This window comes from Vombatus ursinus, unplaced genomic scaffold, assembly GCF_900497805.2.
Source record: "Vombatus ursinus unplaced genomic scaffold, bare-nosed wombat genome assembly UNPS02007284.1, whole genome shotgun sequence".
Lineage (NCBI taxonomy): Eukaryota > Metazoa > Chordata > Mammalia > Diprotodontia > Vombatidae > Vombatus > Vombatus ursinus.
The window spans coordinates 22,748,454-22,768,738 of record NW_020947062.1 but is presented as its reverse complement, the minus strand read 5'-3'; the positions used below and the strand labels follow the sequence as shown (position 1 = coordinate 22,768,738).

The window sequence follows — 20,285 nt, the reverse complement described above, 5'->3', positions numbered from 1 at the left end:
GAGAGAGAGAGAGAGAGAGAGAGAGAGAGAGAGAGAGAGAGAGAGAGTAAAGACAGTATGTTCTCCATTTAGCTCCCTCCTCCACTGTTTCTTATCCATCTTCCCATCTATAGCTCTCCTACAATAATGACAATTGGTTTATTTAGAACTTTGGAGGCTAACAAGGCACTTAAGATACTTTGCCCCTTTGAGTTTCACAACTTTGCCAGGAAGGTACTACAGGCATTGTTAGACCTATTTTGTAGAAAAGGAAACTGAAGCTCAGAGAAATCAAGTGACTTGCCTATTGTCGAGTTTTGGCAGCAAGATTTGAACCTAAGTCTTCCTAACTTGGTACTCTGTAGGCTTCACCACATTGTCTCTCCTGTAGGCCATTTATCCTGTGAACAATAATTACATAGTTCCATATTGGAAAAGAAGGTATATTAGACAGTAGCTGTTTCCCACCCCAGATTCATTCTAAATTCTAGAACACAACAGGGCATTACAACTTAAGCATCTTTTATGGAAGGCAGTGCAGTGCAGACTGAATTCATTTGTGACTTTGAACAAGTTGTCTCCACCTTCTAGGCCGTGGTTTCCTCATCTACAAAACAAATGGGTTGTACTAAAATCTCTGTAAGATCTAGCTGACACTTTATGATATGGATAAAATGAATCACAAAAATGGATCCACTGAGATCCATATTCCTATTCAAATCCTAATCAGAAATAGGAAGAGGCATGGAGCCAGATGAGCTTGGTATGGAAGAGAGTTAGGAAAAGATAAGGGAATAGAGACTTGTGAATTCCAAAGTAAGGATATTCTAGCCCTCATAGCTCCAGAGTCTCTGGGGGCAGAGGGCAGAGGGGGAGGAGGGATTAGGTTTTATAGAATTTAAACATGAAAGCAATTTTAGCACATAGAACATATTATAGTTGGAAGAGAATATAGAGATCACCTAGTTCAAATGCTTTATCTTACAAATAAGGAACTTTAGTACCAGAAGGTAGGAAGTGACTTGTCAAATGCCACACAGTAGGCAGTAGAGACACAAATCAACCCCAGCTCTTTAAATCCAACACTTTTTCCATTATCCCCAAACCAAAGATCTCCTCCCAGCTTCTGGATTTCATCTCTCTTTGATCTTACAACTCTTTGGCCTAACATAGGAGTGAGGGGCATGGACTGCCAAACTGCTCAACCAGATTTTTCCACGGGGTGCTCCCTGTTCTCTCCACCATGAATATACACCAGTATTTCCTAATCCTACCAATCAAAAGTTAAGGGACCTCTACACATCCAACTTGTTCTACTTGGCTCAAGAAGATAGAACTAGAAGCAATTGTTGGAAGTAATGGTAGCCAAAAGTGGAATGGGCTGCCTTTGCAAGGAGTGAATTTTCCATAATTGGAGGGCTTCAAGCAGAGGCTGGGTGACCTTTTTAGGGATTTTATAAAAGGGATTGCTGTTCAGGATTCCTGCTTAGGATTGGACTAGATATCTCTGAAGTCCCTTCCCACGATGAGTCTGTAACCCAGTGATTCTCCAAAACTGTGTTAGGGGATATGAAGATTAAAGCCAAGGTTTGGTGTACAGTTCACCTATTATTCCATCTCTTCCCTGAGATGAGTTAAAGAAAGGGGGTTATCCATACCTGCAATGCCCCCTGCCAACCACACTGTGTAGGGATTGGAGGTTGTGTCGTTATCAGGAGTGATCCATTCGCTGATAATCTCATAAGGGATGAAGTAGAGGCAATAGCCTGGGACGTCCCTTAGCAGCATGGCATTGGCCCCCCGATAGAGTCCCACCAAGCCCTCCTTCTGGACAATTGATGTCATACAGTGAATAGGTCCCTGGTACATAGGTCGGTTCCAAAGGTCCTTTGATCTGGGCTTTGAATGGAGGTTTGCTGCACATACGGGAGAGAGAAGATCGTAATGAATTAAATGTCATAGTCACTTACACTTACTTTGTATCATTCACTCATATTTGCCCATTTGATTTCAATACTACTCTCTGAATCTTTGCTATGACCTCACTAGAGACCTAATGGTGATTATTTATTGTACCTTTGTAACTACTGGATAATACAGCTGTAGCTTTTGTTGCTGCTGCCAAACACTGACTTTGGAATTCCTCACACCAGCACATGCCAGGAAAAACTTCAAAGAGGTTAGACTTTTGACATTTAGGGCAATGTCAAACCATTAGAATCATTTTTGAACAAACAGATTGCATCCTTCTCAATCAACACCACTTTCGAAGACAATCTTGCTAAAGATATATCCTAGGACAAACTACAACAATGTCAATGAAAGCATTCCTAAAGGAAGGAAAATCCTGAGTAGCTAAAAAAAAACAATTGAAGGTCTAGGAAAGTGATAATGAAAAAAAGAAAGTAGTCCTGACTCACAGCAGAAAGGTGGAAGGCCACAAAACAGAATATTGCATACACTGACAGACATAGACACTGTATTCAGATGTTTTTGTTTAACTATGTTTGTCACAAGGCAAGATTTAATATAGGGTAGGGAAGAATGAATGTCAGAATCGTCTACTGTCCTGAAAGAAATCATTAGGAAATTCTGTTTTCCTCTGCATGCTTGTGTGCGATTTATTTAAGAAAAAATTTTCAAATGAATTAAATTTTCTCTGTACCTCCTAAAAAAAAAAAAAAACTTTGAGGGATGAAGCATAGTAGAGAAAACACTTGAGGCTTAGGTGGTAACAGAGGATTGCTCTGATGCCTGATCAACGAACTAGAAATGGTTTCAGAGTTTCACTAAATGATTTTGTCTCGTCCAGAGAGGAAAATTCCAACTCTAACTGGAAGAGTTAGCATGACATACCCTCATGCTAACTCTTCCAATTAGAGTTCAACCTCCAAATTCAATACAACAAATATTTATTAAGCACATTCTATGTTCAAGGCCTTGTCCTAGATACTAGGTATGGAAAAACAAAAATGAAATCAAATGCAGGGACATGACAAGCACACACAGTTAAACAAACATAAGGTAATTTGAAGAGGAAAAGGACACTGAATTCTAACAACCTATGAGGGAGTGGGCAGGAGGGTAGGGTCCAGGTACAGCAAACATTGAGAGTTAAACATCTTCCTGGGTTTGGCCTTTGATTCTGTGCTCAGTAATTCATTCTCAGTCAGTGGAAAGGAAGGTCTGAGGCTGCGTCATTTTATTCAGTGAAGAAAATCTTTTTAACTTATTGTTTTGTCATTGTGTAGAATGGCAAAAGAATCTATAATAGCAGTGCCTCCACTCTTTACCATTCCCTAGCCTGGGGCCATGTGCACAATAGGCTCTCCATGCATGAATGAATGAATTAATGAAAGACTATATAATTCCTTCCTTCCTCCCTCTCTGGCCCCTCACCTCTTATCTTCTAGTCCTCTATAGGCCTTCTCCTTTTGCTCTTATTTTTTCTTCTCTTCCTCTACATTAGCTTCCAATAGCACCAAATGGACCCTACTTTCCCATGAAAGGCATTCCTTGGACTGGAGGTATATGAGCTCTTGTGTATGTTATAGAACCTCTGATTAAACACTGCCATTTTCTCCTTTGGCTCTGACATAGGCTGATCTCGACATTTCTTGTCTCATTTTCAATATTCAGTTTTAGGGGCAGCCAAGCTTCATAAATGTTAGCAGAGTGCAAAGTTTAACAAATTATATGGTCCATGAATATGTATTAAAAACAAAGAAGATACCCAATGACTGAGAAATGACTAAATGATTGTGGTACATGAATACAATAATTTAAGAAATTATAGATAAGATGAATACAGAGAAGGATAAAGTCTTCTCATATCAACTGATGAGAAGGGAGGTAATTAGAACCAGAACAGTATACACAATGACTACAACAATGCAAACAACAACAACAGAATGATGTACAATTATAATGATCAAGCTTGGCCAAAAGAAGAGATGAGAAAGCACTTCCCTCTCTCCTTTGTGGAGGTGGGGACCATGAATGAAGAATATCATATATAATCTTGTACCTGGTATTCGTTTGGCTTTGCTAAACTGCTGTGTTTTTTTCTTCTTTTTTCATTTTTTATTATAAGGAATGGCTGACAGAAAGGCCATATTGTCCAGCTTAAATCATACATAAAAACAAATAATGTCAATAAAATATTCTAATGATCCATGCTCTTTGTCTTTTCATGGTCAACCGAACTCAGAATCACTCAAACCCCACAATATTTACAAGGGTGAAATGGAATATGACTTAGCCTCAACTAGAATTCTGGCCATGGGCTCAAATTGTATTTTACCTATCATAGTAAACAAGTTACAGTAGGAGGGTGATTTTTTTTTCATTGTCCTAATATGTGTGCCTAAACAAACATATTCTGTACCTTTTGCTCATGTTATTTGAAGCTAGTAAATGATAAACACTTGTACTCACCATTCTCCCTATAGTGAAAGGAGTTGAACAACAGGTTGAGTCCAATTCACCTGTCTTTCCCCAGTGCCTCACTGGATTTCATCAAAGACATGGCAGAGTGATACAGATGCACCCAGAATCCTGTTTTGAAGTTACAGGAGGAACAAAGGCTTGTGCTGCACTGATTTGTCCAACAATGCTTTCCTTCACCTCCCCCAGAATTCCTCTATAGGAGTTTAATTTATCAAATGAAGATTTCATTGCCTAAAATGATAAGCCTCACCTATTGTCATGTTCATCTCAAAGTAATAATAATAATATGACTCAGAAGTCAAGGTTCTCAGTTATTAGCATGTTATAGATTTCTATGGTTAATGATTGAATCAAAATACTCTTCCTTAAACTTCAAGTTATTATATCTGAGTGGATGGAAAAACATTTGCTAGCCTCAGGAACTAACAACTGTCCAACAAGAATTCAGTTTGCTTTCTCCTTATAAGGGTCATAAGGAAATTCTTTCTAGCCACTCAAGGATAATAATGCATGCAATTAGTTTTTATTGCCCAGAGTTACTCAAGCAGTCATTACTTTTAAAGGAATTTAATTGCCATAGGGATAGTTGCTGCTCAAAATACTGATATCTGTTAAACAATGTCTCCAGTGACCTCTTCCTGCATGTGAAGTAAATGTCAAGAAATAATGCAGAGAAGAATGGGAGCCATCAGAGGTAAGGGAAGGAGAACCACAAATACTTAGAAGTAAGTCACAGGCATGAGTCTTTTCCTTTAGAAAAAAGAACTGCAAACCCTGAGGAAAAATAACTTCCCTGCATTCCAAGGAATAAGGAAGATCCATCAGGAAAAGGGTCATTCAGTAAGGGTCAGAAGAAGAATTTAATTCAATTCAACCAAAATTTATTATGAAGCTGCCAGCCAGTGTGCTAAGTGCTGGAGATACAAAAACAAAAATACAGATAGTTCATTCCTTCAAGGAGCCTAGGATTGTGGATTTACAATTGCAAAGAGCCCTCAGAGGCCATTTAGTCCAATCTCCTAATTTTACAAATGAGGAAAATGAACCCAAGGGAAATTAATTGATTTGCTATGTTCAGTCACAATCATAAGAGGCAGCATTTGAATACAGGCCTTCTGACTCCAGGTACTATGTACTTTCCCACTTTGCCATAGTACCTCTTCCAAAGAGGTTTCATTTTATTCTAATGAGGAGGACACCATGGCCCTGACAAGAAGTATGGAAGTAGTTGTTTGATAAGAGATTACAATAAAAAATTCATCTGTCTTTCTTGAGGCATGCATGGATGTTTAATCTGATGACGTCTACTCATTTCTGGTTATTAAAAACGAAGACAAATAATATTGCAACAAGGACCGCACCATTGCTGTGGATTATGAAGATTTGGGTAAAATACTTTAGTCTTTGGGGACAGAAATCATGTTCTTATCATGGCTATCAATGGAAGGTAGGAACAGCTAAGAAGAAGGCAGATTCAGGAAGAGAACAGATGTTGAACAAGAAGGCTTCTGAGAATGTTATATCAACATTTGGTTCTGGTTTAAATTAAGGAATTATGAGTTCTTGGCCAAGGATGGACTGCTGCTAACAAGATCAAGCAAAAATATAACTGTAATTTTATAAATCTGATCAAAAAGGTTTTAAATTGAAAAGGGAAGGGAGAGATAACTGCTTTTATGTATTTACTAACTAAGATAGCAGCAATGGAAGTATCTACAACATGGGAGAAAACAAATAACAATAAAAATACTCAGTAATTCAAAATCCAAGAAGGTACCCAGCAATAAAATACACGGGCACATACTTCTCTATAAAAATACATACAGCATAGGTAAAAAGAAAGGTAGACTAGAGATCCTCACGCATGACTGAAATAGGACTATTCAAAAGGAACACACTAAATAACTGGGGTGCTATGTCACACTGGAATTAAAAAGACAGATACTCATGTGACAAAATCCAGGAATCTGAAAGGGAAAGGGATCTCTGAATAGAGATCAATGGAATGAGGCGCTAATTTTATCATGACAGTATAGTATGGATAGAAAGAGAAAAAAGATAAATAGTTGGGGGAAAAGATTACAAATAGCATGGAGGTTTGATTTAGTATTCGGAGGCCTACCAAAGCATTCTCTGTGCCAGAGGCAACAAATGTTGCTTAGTTTAAGCTCCATAGTACTTAATTTTTTGTAAACCTTTTAATATACAATATCTCATTGCCTCATTTGAGCCTCTGAATAATCCTACAATAACTTATTGTACCTCTCAGGTGCAATTGATCTTAATGTTCCCTTTATTATAGATTAAGAAACTAAAGCTCAGAGGAGTTAAGTGGTTTGCCCAGGGCCACATAGTTAAGTAAATTTTAGAAGCAGGGTTTTAACCCAGGTCCTATGACTTCAAGTACACAATAACATGTTGCCTCTAAACTAATAAATTCATCCTTGCCTCAGTGATCATTTCATTCTTTCAAAGACCAAAGAGCTGCTGAGGGAAATTTCAATTCTAGACCTGATTCTAATCAACAAAGAGAAAGAAGAAGTTGACATAGAAATGATGTGAAATTTGGAGCTAACAGAACACAATGGAATATCTTGGGATTTATGAAGGGGGGAAAATACCTGACAAAATATACCATAGATTTTGGAAGAGCACAGTTCAAAAGGACTCAGAAAGAGAATAGATAATAACTCATGATATAGAATTATAAAGGAAAAATAAGTCTAAGTATAATGGGAAACTGTCGAGAATAAAATTTTGAAGAGACGATGGAAAGATGTGAAGCTATTTAAATCAAATGATGTGGACGTGCAAGAAATTCACTGGAGTGTGTGTGTGTGTGTGTGTGTGTGTGTTAAGTATAGAACATGAAAGTAATGGAAGGTAATTTAGGATAGCTACAAAAAGGTTTCATGGTCCAGTTTTAATGCTGAACTTCAACTGGGGCTTTCCATCACAGACTGCCGTTGGTTCTAAGACTGTTGTCATTCCCAAACCATGTTTTATATCCCCTTGTACCTCTTTGGATACTTTCTTTCCCCAAATAGACCCAGAAAAACTGAGAAAGTGCTTTATTCAGAAGAGAGGTATGAGACCAAATGTAGTTCTCAGCCTCTCATTACTCCTCCTAGTTTGATGAATATAGTGTGTACTAAGACCCAGACTCTTGCATATAGTCTTTTCTGGATTAATGTATCACCTACCACTGATTGTCATATTCAGTCTCTGTCTCTGTCTATCTCTCTCTTGGTCTGTCTGTCTCTCTCTCCCATATGCTTGCTGAATTTACTTCTCTATATCTTCTCTTTATAGGCTCCACAACAACCTTGGATCACCTCTCAGTCACTCTCTACTCAAAGTACACACCAATTCTATACACTAACTGATAAACTTACAAGCATTCAGTAAGATTAGCTCTCCAAATACATACTCTTTGCCTCACCATATTTAGGCTGATAGAGGTGAAAGAGAAAATTCTGGGAGGGGCATAGGCAAATAGTGTGACAGGGAAACATGTGATATATACATACATATGCATATATTCATGTATATGTATATATAAATACATATAAAACACATATTTGTGTGTATACACATATATGTGTGTCTAGTGGGTGTGCGTGTGCACACATTTATGTGTACGTATTCGAATATAAACTTCATCGAGAGGCATGATGTTCAGTGTGAGAGTTGTTAGTCCCACTTCAGTGAACCCAGTTTTCTCTGTGGCTCCATCCAATTTTAAGGTTCTCTAATTTTTTTTTCCACGCTATTTTTTTACCAGCTCACATGCCTCTTTTCTCCTGTGGAGATTACCCAACTCTCCACAATGGTTCTCCTTCCTTTGGAGATCTGAACAGAACAACAATACCAGTTATTTCTCAAAGCATTGATATTCGTCCAGATGTTATGCCTATGTAATTAAGAAGATACACTCATGTGAGGAAATTTCAGGTTCTTGAATTTCCTCGCATGAGTGTATCTTCTTAATTATAATACTACTAGGCATCCTGGATACCAAGTCTACTACTTTTGAATAGTAATGGGTACCATGTCACCAAGTCTCAGTGATACTAGATAGATAGATAGATAGATTGATTGATTGATAAAGCATTTATCAAATACATACTACATCCAGGTACTATGCTAAGTATTGGGGATAGAAATACAAACAAGCAAAATAATCCTTGCCCTCAATGAACTTAAATTGTAATGAAGGAAGTTTTCTGGAAGGTGGTCAGAGATGAAGAGGGGAGGATACCCAGTCTGGGACTTGGAGATGTCATGGAGGCCTGGGTCTGAGCAAGATAAGACAAAAGCTCACCTATTAAAGCTAAGGCAGGAGGTGTGTGGGGAGGGGGAGAAACTAAACTCCAAGTTTCTGGTGGGGTGGACAGTAGGGCCACTCAGAGGTATCATAGGGACCTGGGCCCCAGCTAGTTACTGAAATGTGCGTTATGAGATCTTTAGATGATTCAGTTTGGGGTTAGGAAAAGCTTTGAAAATTTCTGTTGGTATCAGTGCACTTCTTATCACCAAATCTAACTCTGCTGTTGATGAATGTTCTTCTAGTCCCTACATATTTTTTTAAGGTTGCAATAAAACTTAAGAGATCATTTTTTAAAATAATTATGGACTTAGTATAGAGATTACCTTTACAGAAAGGCAGGGCCATAATCAGCATCTTTATAGATTGGATAAATTCATTTGGAGAAACAAAAGGTCCAGAATATCAAGGGAAATAATCAAAAGACATACAGATGAAGGAGGAATAGTACCTCCTGACGTCAAACTACATTATGCAGCAATAGTCATTGAAATATCCGGTTATTGTTTTTAAGATAGAGTAGATCAATGCAACATACTAGACAATGAAGAATCAGAAAAAAAAATGGAATTCAAGAAACCAGTATTTGATAAACCAGAAAACATAAATTACTTAGGAAAAAAAAAACAACCTTCCCATTTGACAAAGAGTGCTGAGAAAATTAGAAAGCAGTCTGGCAGAAATCAGGCTCAAATCTTATGTTATATTTCACAATAAATTCTAAAAGGATACACCTTCTTAATATTAAAGATCATACCATAAAAAATCAGAAAAGAAACAGATTATAATCATTTCACAGTTGCAGGTAGGAGATATATTCTTAACAAGAATAAAGACAATTACAAAAGATGAATTGAAGAACTTTGATTACATGAGACTGAAAAGCTTCTGTACAAACAAAATTAATGCACCTAGAATAAGAAGAGAAGCAGTCAAAGGAGAAAAATTCTTTGTATTATATTCTTCTGACAAAAGTTTGGTATCCAAGATATATAAACAACTAATACACATAGATATGTATATATACATACATGCATTTACATGTATGTGCATATATTATCCTAAAACAGTTCTCAAAATTGCAAGCTATTAACAATTCTATGAGAGAATGGTCCAAATCACTAATAATAAAAGAAATGCAAATCAATACATAGCCCATAAATTGGCAAAGATGGAAAGATGAACCGTTGTAGTTTCTCCTGTAATTTTTGATCACTACCATATCTAGTTGTCTTCTTAGATCATTTTTGAAGTAGTTGGGGAGAGGTTTGGGGGAAGATGGGCTATACTATTTCCTCCTGTTCTGCCATCTTGGCTGATTCCCATCTAACTGATATAGAATAAAGTGGGTAAAACCAGTAGAATAATTTATGCAATGCCTATAGCGTTATAAAGAAAAACAACTTGGAAGGACTTAAGAAGACAACTCAAAGACCCCGGTTTCTAGGATAAGAACTCATTATTTGACAAAAATTGCTGGGAAAACTGTAAAAGAGTATGGCAGAAACTAGTCATAGACCAAAATATTACACCATATAACAAAATAAAATCAAAATGGGTTCATGATTTAGATATAAAGGCTGATACTACAAGCAAACTGGGAGAGTAAGGAATAGTTCACCTTTCAGATTTATGGAGAACAGAAGATAGAGATAGAGATAGAGAACATTATTAAATGCAAAATGGATAATTTTGATTATATTAAATTGAAAAGTTTTCGCACAAACAAAGTCAATGCAACCAAGATTGGGAGGAAAGCAGAAAACTGGGAAAGAATTTTTTACAATCAGTACCTCAGATAAGGGCCTCATTTCTAAAATATATACAGAACTAAGTCAAATTTATAAGAATACAAGTCAATCCCAAATTAATAAATGGTCAAAGGGTATGAACAGGCAGTTTTCAGATCAAGAAATTAAAGCCATCTACAGTCATATGAAAAAATGGCTCTAAATCACTATCCATTAGAGAAATGCAAATCAAAATAACTCTGAGGTACCACATGACACCTATCAGATTGGCCAATAGGAAAATGATGAATGCTGGAGAAGATGTGGGAAAATTAGAACACCAATGCATTGTTGGTTGAGTTGTGAACTGATCCAAACATTTTAGAGAGCAATTGGGAACTATACCCAAAGGGCTATAAAAATGTGGATACCCTTTGACCCAGCAATAGCACTTCTAGGGCTGTATCCCAAAGAGATCATAAAAATGGGAAAAGGACCTACATGTACAAAAATATTTATAGCAGCTCTTTCTGTGGTAGCAAAGAATTGGAAACTGAGGGGATGCCCATCAATTGGGGAATGGTTGAACAAGTTATGGTATATGAATGCAATGGAATACTATTATGCCATAAGAAATTATGAGCAGGCAGACTTCAGAAAAACCTGGAAAGACTGGTATGGACTGATGCTGAGTAATGTGAGCAGAATCAGGAAAATGTCATACAGAGTAATAGCCATGTTGTACAATGACTAATTGTGATAGACTTAGCTCTTCTCAGCAATGCGTTAGACATCTCCAAAAGTCTCATGATGGAAAATGTTATTCACATCTAGAGAAAGAACTCTGGGGTTTGAATGCAGATGGAAGCACACTATTTGCTTTTTTTTTCTTCTGTTTTGTTTTGTTTCCTCTTTCTTGTGGTACCTCCGGTTGGTTCTAATTCTTTCTTACAACATGCTAATGTGAAAATATGTTTAATAGGAATGTATATGCAGAGCCTATATCAGATTGCACACCATCTTGGGGAGAAAAAGGGGAGGGAGGGGGAGAAAAATTTAAAACTCAAAAGCATATGGAAGTGATTGTTGAAAACTAAAAATAAATTAATAAAAAATGTAAAAAAAGAAACTTAAAAAAAAGATTTAAGAAGACATAAAGACCTATGCAAAGGCCTGTTACAATTTCAGAGGACATGCAATGAGAGGTGCAGAGTGACATATGTATTTATGGATAAATCACTATTTGGATCTCTTTTGTGTAGCTATGCTATCTTATTACCTAGTGGAACTCCCTCATCTTTCAGATGAATAAACTAAGACTGTGATATAGCAAGCTATTTACTGAGGGTAACAAAGGCAGTGTCAGAGAAGGTACTTATACGCAGATCTTCTGATTCCACAGGCAGTGATCAAATGGCACAAAACTGAGATGAATGATAAAGATGAAGAGCATGCCACGGGGATCAGGAAGAATGTTTTTGACAGAAGCTCTACCAGTCTGATATAGAGAGCTTTCAACTGAAATTTGAAGGGGAGGAAGAAGAATGCCACTCCTCCGAACCATAAAAATGGATGCCACAAAAGGTAATGAGTAGATCATAGTACTAGAGGAGACTTTAAAGACCACTTCACCAAGATCCAAGATCAGAGAAGGACCAAAGAGTCACAATAACTCAGGGTTAGACTTCAAAGGGGAAGTTGGGAAACAAAATGGACACCCATTGATTGAGGAATGACTAAACAAACTGGGGCATGTGAACGTGCTAGAACATTACTTTGTCATAAGAAAAAATAAATATGAAGAACTCAAAGAAAAAAGAAAGACATATGAATTAATGTATAGTGAAATAAGGAGAACAAGGAAAACAATATTTGCAATGACTGACTATAACAATGTTAATTGAAAGAACAAAAAATCAAAACTGAGTAATTTATAATTACCAAAACTTTTCCCTAAAGAAGAGTTGAAAAAATACTCTTCCTACCCTTGTTTCCAGAAGTGAGGGACTATGGGTGCAGAACATTGCTTTTACTGTCAGACCTAGTTAATGTGTGCTTTGGTTTCATTGAAGTGTTTTTTTTTCACTTTCTTTTTAAAATCTTTGTTTCAAGGGATGGGTGACTGGGTAAGGGATGGGGGATATATGCAGAAATGAAGGTAATATAAAAACAAAAGACATCAATAAAAATAAGATTTAAAAAAAAAAGAAAGTCCCAGAGAACAGGTAATGAAACATACCTCTCTTCTAACTGAAGAGTTTGGGGAATTACGAGGACAAAATGTCAAATGTTCTCAGATATGGAAACTGTGTCAGTCTTTTTTTTCTTAATTGTTTTTCTTGTTCACAAGGAGGGGTTTAATCAGGAAGGGTCAGGGAGTTTCTAGAATTGACTGAAATATAAAGACAAAAATGTATCAATAAAACTTTTTTTTTAAAAAAGGGAAAGTAGGCAGTAAGATATTAATTAAAACAAAAAAAGAAATCTCTCTTGTAGAGCAGATGTTGGGCCCAGAGAAAGACCCTCATCTATTGCAGCACTTTCCTTGTACTCACTTAGATAAATGCCTCTGGTTCTCAGTGGCTAATGACTCTCCTTCCAATTTTAGTGACTTTGCTGATGGGAGAAAGTTGTAATGTGTAAGGCTGTAGCCGTCCACAAACATTTAGCAAATATCTTTTTCATGCTCTATAAGCATGGGCTTTCTGGCAAACTGCAGGACTGAGCAAATATTTGTTCATTTTGTTTTGATGCCACATGAGAATTTTTGAGGTTTCTTTAAGTGAAACTGTTTTTTATTAAATATTGAAGATGGAGTAGCCTCATGGAGGCATCAGGGCTTAAAAGTGACTTAAAAGTCTCTTCCACTCAAGTGGAAAACATTCACAGCAATTCAGAAATGTGGCATAAAATGTTCTATCAGAGAACTTTATGATAGGACCATTATATATCAGATTTCTTCTTCCCTCTGCAACAAAGATTAGTTTTCCCTAAAAGATAACAGAACAGTCCCTAGGACCTGATTGGCCCCTGCCTTCCATGACACAGTTTTCCTGGTTATATAAGATCATAAAAAGAAACATCCACTTGGAGTGGGGGGCGGGGGGAGGAGGAGAGGAGTCTCTGATTTGATAGATGTCTGAAGACAATGCAAATCCATTCACTCCACTGATCAGATGCAATTTTATATGAAGATGAAGCCGTTAGCTTCTTTAAAGAAATTAAGTATCTGTTTTCCCACAGCCCCTCTGGCATTTGTTATTTTCCTTTTTTTGTCAACTTAGCCAATCTGATGGGTATGAAGTAGTGGTATTTCAGAGTTGTTTTAATACGTTTAATATTAATATATGTGTGGAGCCTATATCAGATTGCACACTGTCTTGGCAAGGGGGAGAGGAGGGAGGGGGAAAATTTAGAACTAAAAATCTTATGGAAATGAATGTTGAAAACTAAAAATAAATTAATTAATTTAAAAAAAAAGAAATTATCAAGGAAAATTGCCCTGATATTCTAGAACCAGAGGGTAAAATAGAAATTGAAAGAATCCACTGATCACCTCCTGACTGAGATCCCAAAATTCCAGAGTGTCCAGGTCAAGGAGAACATATTGCAAGAAGCCAGAAATAAACAATTCAAGTATCACGGAGCCACAGTCAGGATAACACAAAATTTATCAGCTTCTCATTAAAGTATTGAGGGGGGCTTGGAATATGATATTTTGGAAGGCAAAGGAGTTAGGATTACAACCAAGAATCATCTACCCAGCAAAACTGAGTACAATCCATGAGAGGAAAAATGGATATTCAATGAGACAGAAAAATTTCAAGCATTCTTGAGAAAAGACCAGAACTAAATAGAAACTTTGATTTTTCAAATACAAGACTCAAGGGAAGTATGAAAAGGTAAACAGGAAAGAGAAATCATGTGGGACTTATTAAAGTTAAACTGCTTATATTCCTACATGGGAAGAGGGTATTGGTAATTCATAAGACCTTTCTCATTATTAGGGTAATTAGAAGGAGTATATATATATATATATATTATATATATATATTATATATATATTATATATATATATATATATAGACAGAGGGCACAGGTGCACATTGATTATGAAGGGATGATATCTAAAAAATAAAATTAAGGGGTGGGAGAGAAATGTACTAGGAGAGAGAGAAAGGGAGAGATAGAATGGAGTAAATTAACTCACATAAAAAAGGCAAGAAAAAGCTTTTACAGTGGAAGGGAAGAGTGGTGAGGTGAGGAGGAGTGAATGAACCTTACTCTCATCAGAACTGGCTCAAAGGGGCAGCTAAGTGGTACAGAGGATAGAGAACTGGCCTTGGAGTCAGGAGGATCTGAGTTCAAATCTGGCCTCAGACACATGCTACTCATTAGCTGTGTGACTCTGGGCAAGTTACTTAACCCTGATTGCCTCACCAAAAAAAAAAAAGGCTTACATGATAAGAATGGACTATTCTGGGACATAGTTCCAGTTTACCCTCTCTGGTCGTTTCTCATTCCTTCCCCAGTGCAGAGCTGCCTTGGTCTCAAGGTCCTTATCCCATCAGAAGGCTCCAAGTACTGTCGGGGGAAAGCTCAGGTCCTCCTAAATTAGTAGGTTTTTTTTCCTCTGGGATGGTTTGGACATCCCTTCCAAGAATGGGCTTGAGGGACCAAAGGGTAGTATTGTCGGATGGTGTCTCACTTTCTCAAAGCATGGAAGAGGCAAAACCGTTGCCACACAACTATGGTAAATATATAATTGTTGCATGTTCTTGCTATGTCACACCTAAGTAAACCTCCTTTTGCTAACTATTCAATGATTTATGAGTGCCATCCTAGCCAACTTGGCAATAATTCTGAGTCCCTGGATGGGGTGGGAAAGAGTCCTTACTTAGCCCCTAAGAAATATGGGGGCAGGCCTTGCGCAGAAATCTCTAAGGGGGCAAAGATTTTCTATTGTCTCCCCGATGCGGCTTTCAGGGAAGGGGAGATTTTGGTGAGTGAGTCAAGCAATACCAAGTGGGTGACAGTACCGGGAAAACCTCAGCATCCATTTAGCTCTCAGTACAGGCTGTGTACAAGAGGCTTATGAACTGAATTACTGCAGATGACCCTGATCTATAATGAAGAATTGCTGACCATGCCAACAGTGTCATCTGTGCTGCAACCTTGATGTTCATGGTGCTACTCTGGCCCCTCAGCTCATAGTCCTACTGTACATTAGGAGAGCCACTCTGAAGTGTAAAGACTCACCATCACCCATCATATAGACCAGTTTGTTAAGATATGAACCTCATTCCTTCAGGGATTTGTCTCTCAGGGACAAAAAGCCTAGAATTTCTGTCCTACACATTTTTTCCCTTTATAGTGACTTTTTTATCCTACAAACTTTTTTTCTTTCTTTTTTCTTTACGGTGACTTTTGTGGGGGGAGGGATGAACAGATAGGAGAATATAGAGTTCCCCTTAGTAGTGACTAAGCCAATATCGTCTTTGCCTCGAAAGAACGTAAGTGGTCGATGGCCTTCTAGAAGATCCTGAGCACCATGCTACCATGGGGATGGTATATAATATGATCAACATCTACCAGGCTTTCAACCCTCCACCCCTTCCTTTGCAGAAAGGATTAGTTTTCCCCACTTGACTCCTGCCTCCCTTGATCCAGCATCCTGGTCACCTAGGTTTTCTCTCCAGTGCTTTGTGTATGTTCATTTCACTTTGACCAGTGACCTGGCTTTGATCTTCTAATGTGGAAGCTCTAGAAAGAGGTCTCCTGTTAGTTAGGAAGGACATTAACCAACGAGAGTCATCCATAGAAGAGCAACCACACCACATAGTCAGCTCCCTGCTCTAACTACTTATACTGTTTTACTTTCTCTTTGTATCATCAGCCTCTGGCAGATAGTAGGTGCTTAATAAATGCTTGCTTGATTTAGTGTGAGATTCATAGACTCACAGAGTATTACAGTTAGAAGGTACCTAAGAGATCATCTAGTTCAATCTCCTCATTTTACAGATGAGGAAACTGAGGCTGAGAGGAGGACTTGTTTATATTCAAATAACACTAAGCAGAAGAATAAGAATTCCAACCCAGGTCTTCCGACCCCAAGTCCAAGGTTCTTTCTATTGTATAATACTGTCTCTATCTACTTTCATGTTTCATTTTAGCTCTCTACTATGAAGCAGTTTTGTAAACATTTTATTCTCTTTACAATTTTCATTTACATGATTTTACCTGTTAGTCAGAGACTTTGGAGAGCTACAATCTCTCACTTCTTGCTGAGTTTCAGTGCTTACAGTGAGTTGGTCAATATAGAAAATATTGTTAGGAACATAACTATTTATTTTCACTCTTCGTCCCTGAGCTTGACTTGGTGTTACTAAAAAGCACTTGATTAATTCTCCCTTTTGCCTCTTCCAAAGGACCATACTGTAATTCTCTACAAACTTACCAACATATTCTTGAGGGTAGAGATATTATATTATTCAACAGTGTAACACTGTACAGGTTTGCTTGAAGAAATCACTCAGAAAATCTTTGTCGAATTAATGAATGATAAATATGGGAACATCTATCTTTCTCAAATTATAACAGGGAGGTAATAGATTTAAAGGATGGAAGAGATTATTTTATAGATGAGGAAACTGAAGTTAATTGACTTGCCTGGGGTCACACAAATATATTGTAAATGGTAGGTAGGTAATACATGGATAGAGTATGGGGTTTGAAGAAAGGAATATTCATCTTCCTGAGTTCAAATCTGACCTCAGACACTTACTAGCTGTGTGACCCTGGGCAAGTCACTTAACCTTGTTTGCCTCAGTTCCTCATGTGTAAAATGAGCTGCAGAAGGAAATGCAAACCAATCCAGTATCTTTGCCAAAAAAAAAAAACCCAAAACAAAACAAAAACCCAAATAGGGTCATGAAGAGTGGGATATGACTGAAAACAACTGAACAAGAACAAGAGCTGGGATAAGAACTCAAGTCTTCTGACTCCAGATCACCATTCTTTCTACTACATTATTTAAAATAAAGGACATGTTTAAAATACAAAAATGAATAATGAAAATAAAGAGTTATTTAATTAACAATTGAATCATATATAAATATGTCAAATCTAGAAAGCTGTCAAATACAAAAAGAGAAATGCCACAAAAACTTGGTCTTCCTACCTTTAAGAAAGGGCTCTGTTTGCATCTGGAGCCTTATCTTAACCAGGTCCATAGGACCTCCAAGTCCTACTGAAACCACGCCTGACATCATGCTAGCCAGAAATAAATCTGACAGGGAGCTTGAACTGTTAGATTCTTCATAGCGGTACTGGGTGAGGAACTTCTGGGTATTGCTGAAGACACCAAACACCACAGAGCTGTAGACGGCAAAGCTTGTCAGTGGAAAAGACATTCCTTTAAAGAACCCCGTCACCTAACAGTGAGATAAACCAAAAGTTAATAGGCGTATAGGCTTAAACTAGATCCCGGAGAAGGGGTAAAAAAATACATCTTCTTCCTTTTTCTTCAGGAGTCAGGAACTATAAGTGTGAAATAATGTACATCTTGTCAGATATAGTGGATATGTTGGTTAGCATAGGGAAAGTTCTTTTATTCTTTTGCTTTTTTAAATCTTTGTTACAAAGGATAATTTGCTAGGAAATAGAGAGGGGAGGGAAATGTTCAGAAAGGAATGTTATATAAAAGCAAAAGATAGCAATAAAAGGAATACTAAAAATAAAAAAATTCAAGGCTTGTCTCACAGTTCTTTTCTTTCTAGAGGCTCAGAAAACATCAGCCTGTGATCTCTATATCTTCCACCTTACAAAGTAATTGTTATTGTTGTTTGACCTTCATTTCAAAGAGGACAATGACATCATGGGGTAATGTCTTGACTTATGTGTAAACTGGATTTAAGTGAGGCAGGGTTGCACAGAGTCATCAGCCTCATTCTCTCTTCCAGAGTCAGCAAAGCCCAGCAGCTAGACAACAGTCAAGATGACTCACGATGGCCTGGGATACAGTGGATGACCTTGATGTCTTCCATGTCTAACCAAGCTCTAAGCACTCCACCGTGCCTGCTTCAGCCACCTTCATGGCTGTTACAACAAATTATTCTTATCTGCCTATTCCACCAGGGGAAGTCTTCACATGCTTGGAGTAGACATCCCCATAGCCTGTGGGTTACCTTCAACCTGGTTTAGCCTGTCTACAGAGACAGTTTTATTGGGTTGTGACCACTGCTTATGCTACAGCTTCTTGGAGGGACAGGTGAGAGCTGGGTAACAAGTGGACACCAAAGGTGAATGAGTTTCCCTGAAAAAGGCCACTACAGGGTAGTTAGTGCCTAGTCCAAGGGGGTGGACTGGAGGCAGCTCACACTGGCTCCCATGATACCATTGTTAAATTTTCAGTATGAGCATTTATACCTTGGAAATCAGCAAATGCTACAAGTGATTTGTTGTTTTGTTCATTGTCTAGACTTTAGAAAGTTATGGAGAAAATGTCAATAATGCAGATTAAACTTAAAAGTATTTCAGGCATGCATTTTTTTCAGAAATCTAGTCATTAAATATATACCAGCACACCCCTAATAGCAATCTAACTCTGAGGTGTGTAAAGGAAACAGTTTGCCCTTTAGCTATGGAGCACAAGGTGTATCATCCAACCTTTCTTCTTTACCATCTCCAGTCTAGTATGAATTCAAGGGCTCAGATGTCTGAACATAGTCTTACTACTAGTTACTTGCCCAGTGGAAGAAATGATACATTAAAGATCAAAAAAAAGAAACATGTCAACTGTATCCATTTGGTCCCTTCTATACTTTCTTTTCTTTTTTTTTTAAAGGCAATTGGGGTTAAGTGACTTGCCCAGGGTCACACAGCTAGTAAGTGTCAAGTGTTTGGTCTGAGGATGGATTTGAACTCAGTTCCTCCTTACTTCAGGTGGGTGCTCTATCCACTGTGCCACCTAGTTGCCCCCCCTTCTATACTTTCTGATGGGGGCTAGGGAATGCCATTCAGTTTTTATTCACTCTTCCAAGGTGTCTTTGATATAGATGTAAAAAATAAATGATGTAGATGAGCCAGGCCTCAAAAATAACCCACTCAATCTAGCTACATTTCATTTCTATCTACATCATTTGTTTCCATGAGAATCTATGTGTTTGGTAGACTTAGTGTTCTTACTGTCTAGGTAAATATTTATATTCTCTCGAGGGAAGACAGGTAACATAGAGTGGTAGGTAGAGAGCTGTCCTTGGAGTCAGGTTAACCTGAATTTATGTCCTGCCTCTGACCCATATGAGCTATGCAACCATCTCTAACTCATAACTTCTCAGATTCCCCTAGGTAACTCTCCAAGACAGTAAATTACAGATGACTTGCCAATTTGTATCAATGGAAAGACTTCCCATACTGTGAGCTCCCTAGACAGATGAAATTATAGGACCAGGACAATAAAAATAGAAAGTAGGAATTACTTAGGATAACTTAGGAGTAAGAGCGGGGAATCAATCTATTCCAAGCATTTATTAACACTACAGGGACCACATATATCAATTGATGTAAAAATAATGTAACTTTACTTTGAAATAAAAATTTTCATCCTATTAACTCTAATTTCTTTTCATTGTAGATTTTTAAAAATGCACTTCATCAATTGATGCACCCTGGTCTTAAATTCTGCTTCTAGTGTTAAATACCTGCCATCTGCTTAGCACAGAAAGTGTTCCAGGCCTTGGGTATAAACATAGACAAAAATTAAATAGTCCCTTGTCATCCACTATAAGAAAGGACACTGA

The 20,285-nt window shown here is 37.6% G+C and overlaps 1 protein-coding gene across 2 annotated transcripts in view; it reads right to left on the bottom strand.

The window, feature by feature from the left end:
- Window positions 1–20,285, bottom strand: part of SLC25A48 (solute carrier family 25 member 48) — a 56,490-nt gene that overhangs the window by 21,119 nt on the left and 15,086 nt on the right. For both annotated transcript variants that reach the window (XM_027849291.1, XM_027849292.1), the window contains exons 4-5: window positions 17,666–17,918; window positions 1,638–1,895 (exon numbers count right to left, since the gene is read on the bottom strand). In XM_027849291.1, coding sequence (XP_027705092.1) covers window positions 1,638–1,895; window positions 17,666–17,918 — 511 coding nt within the window. The remainder of the gene's footprint in view (window positions 1–1,637; window positions 1,896–17,665; window positions 17,919–20,285) is intronic.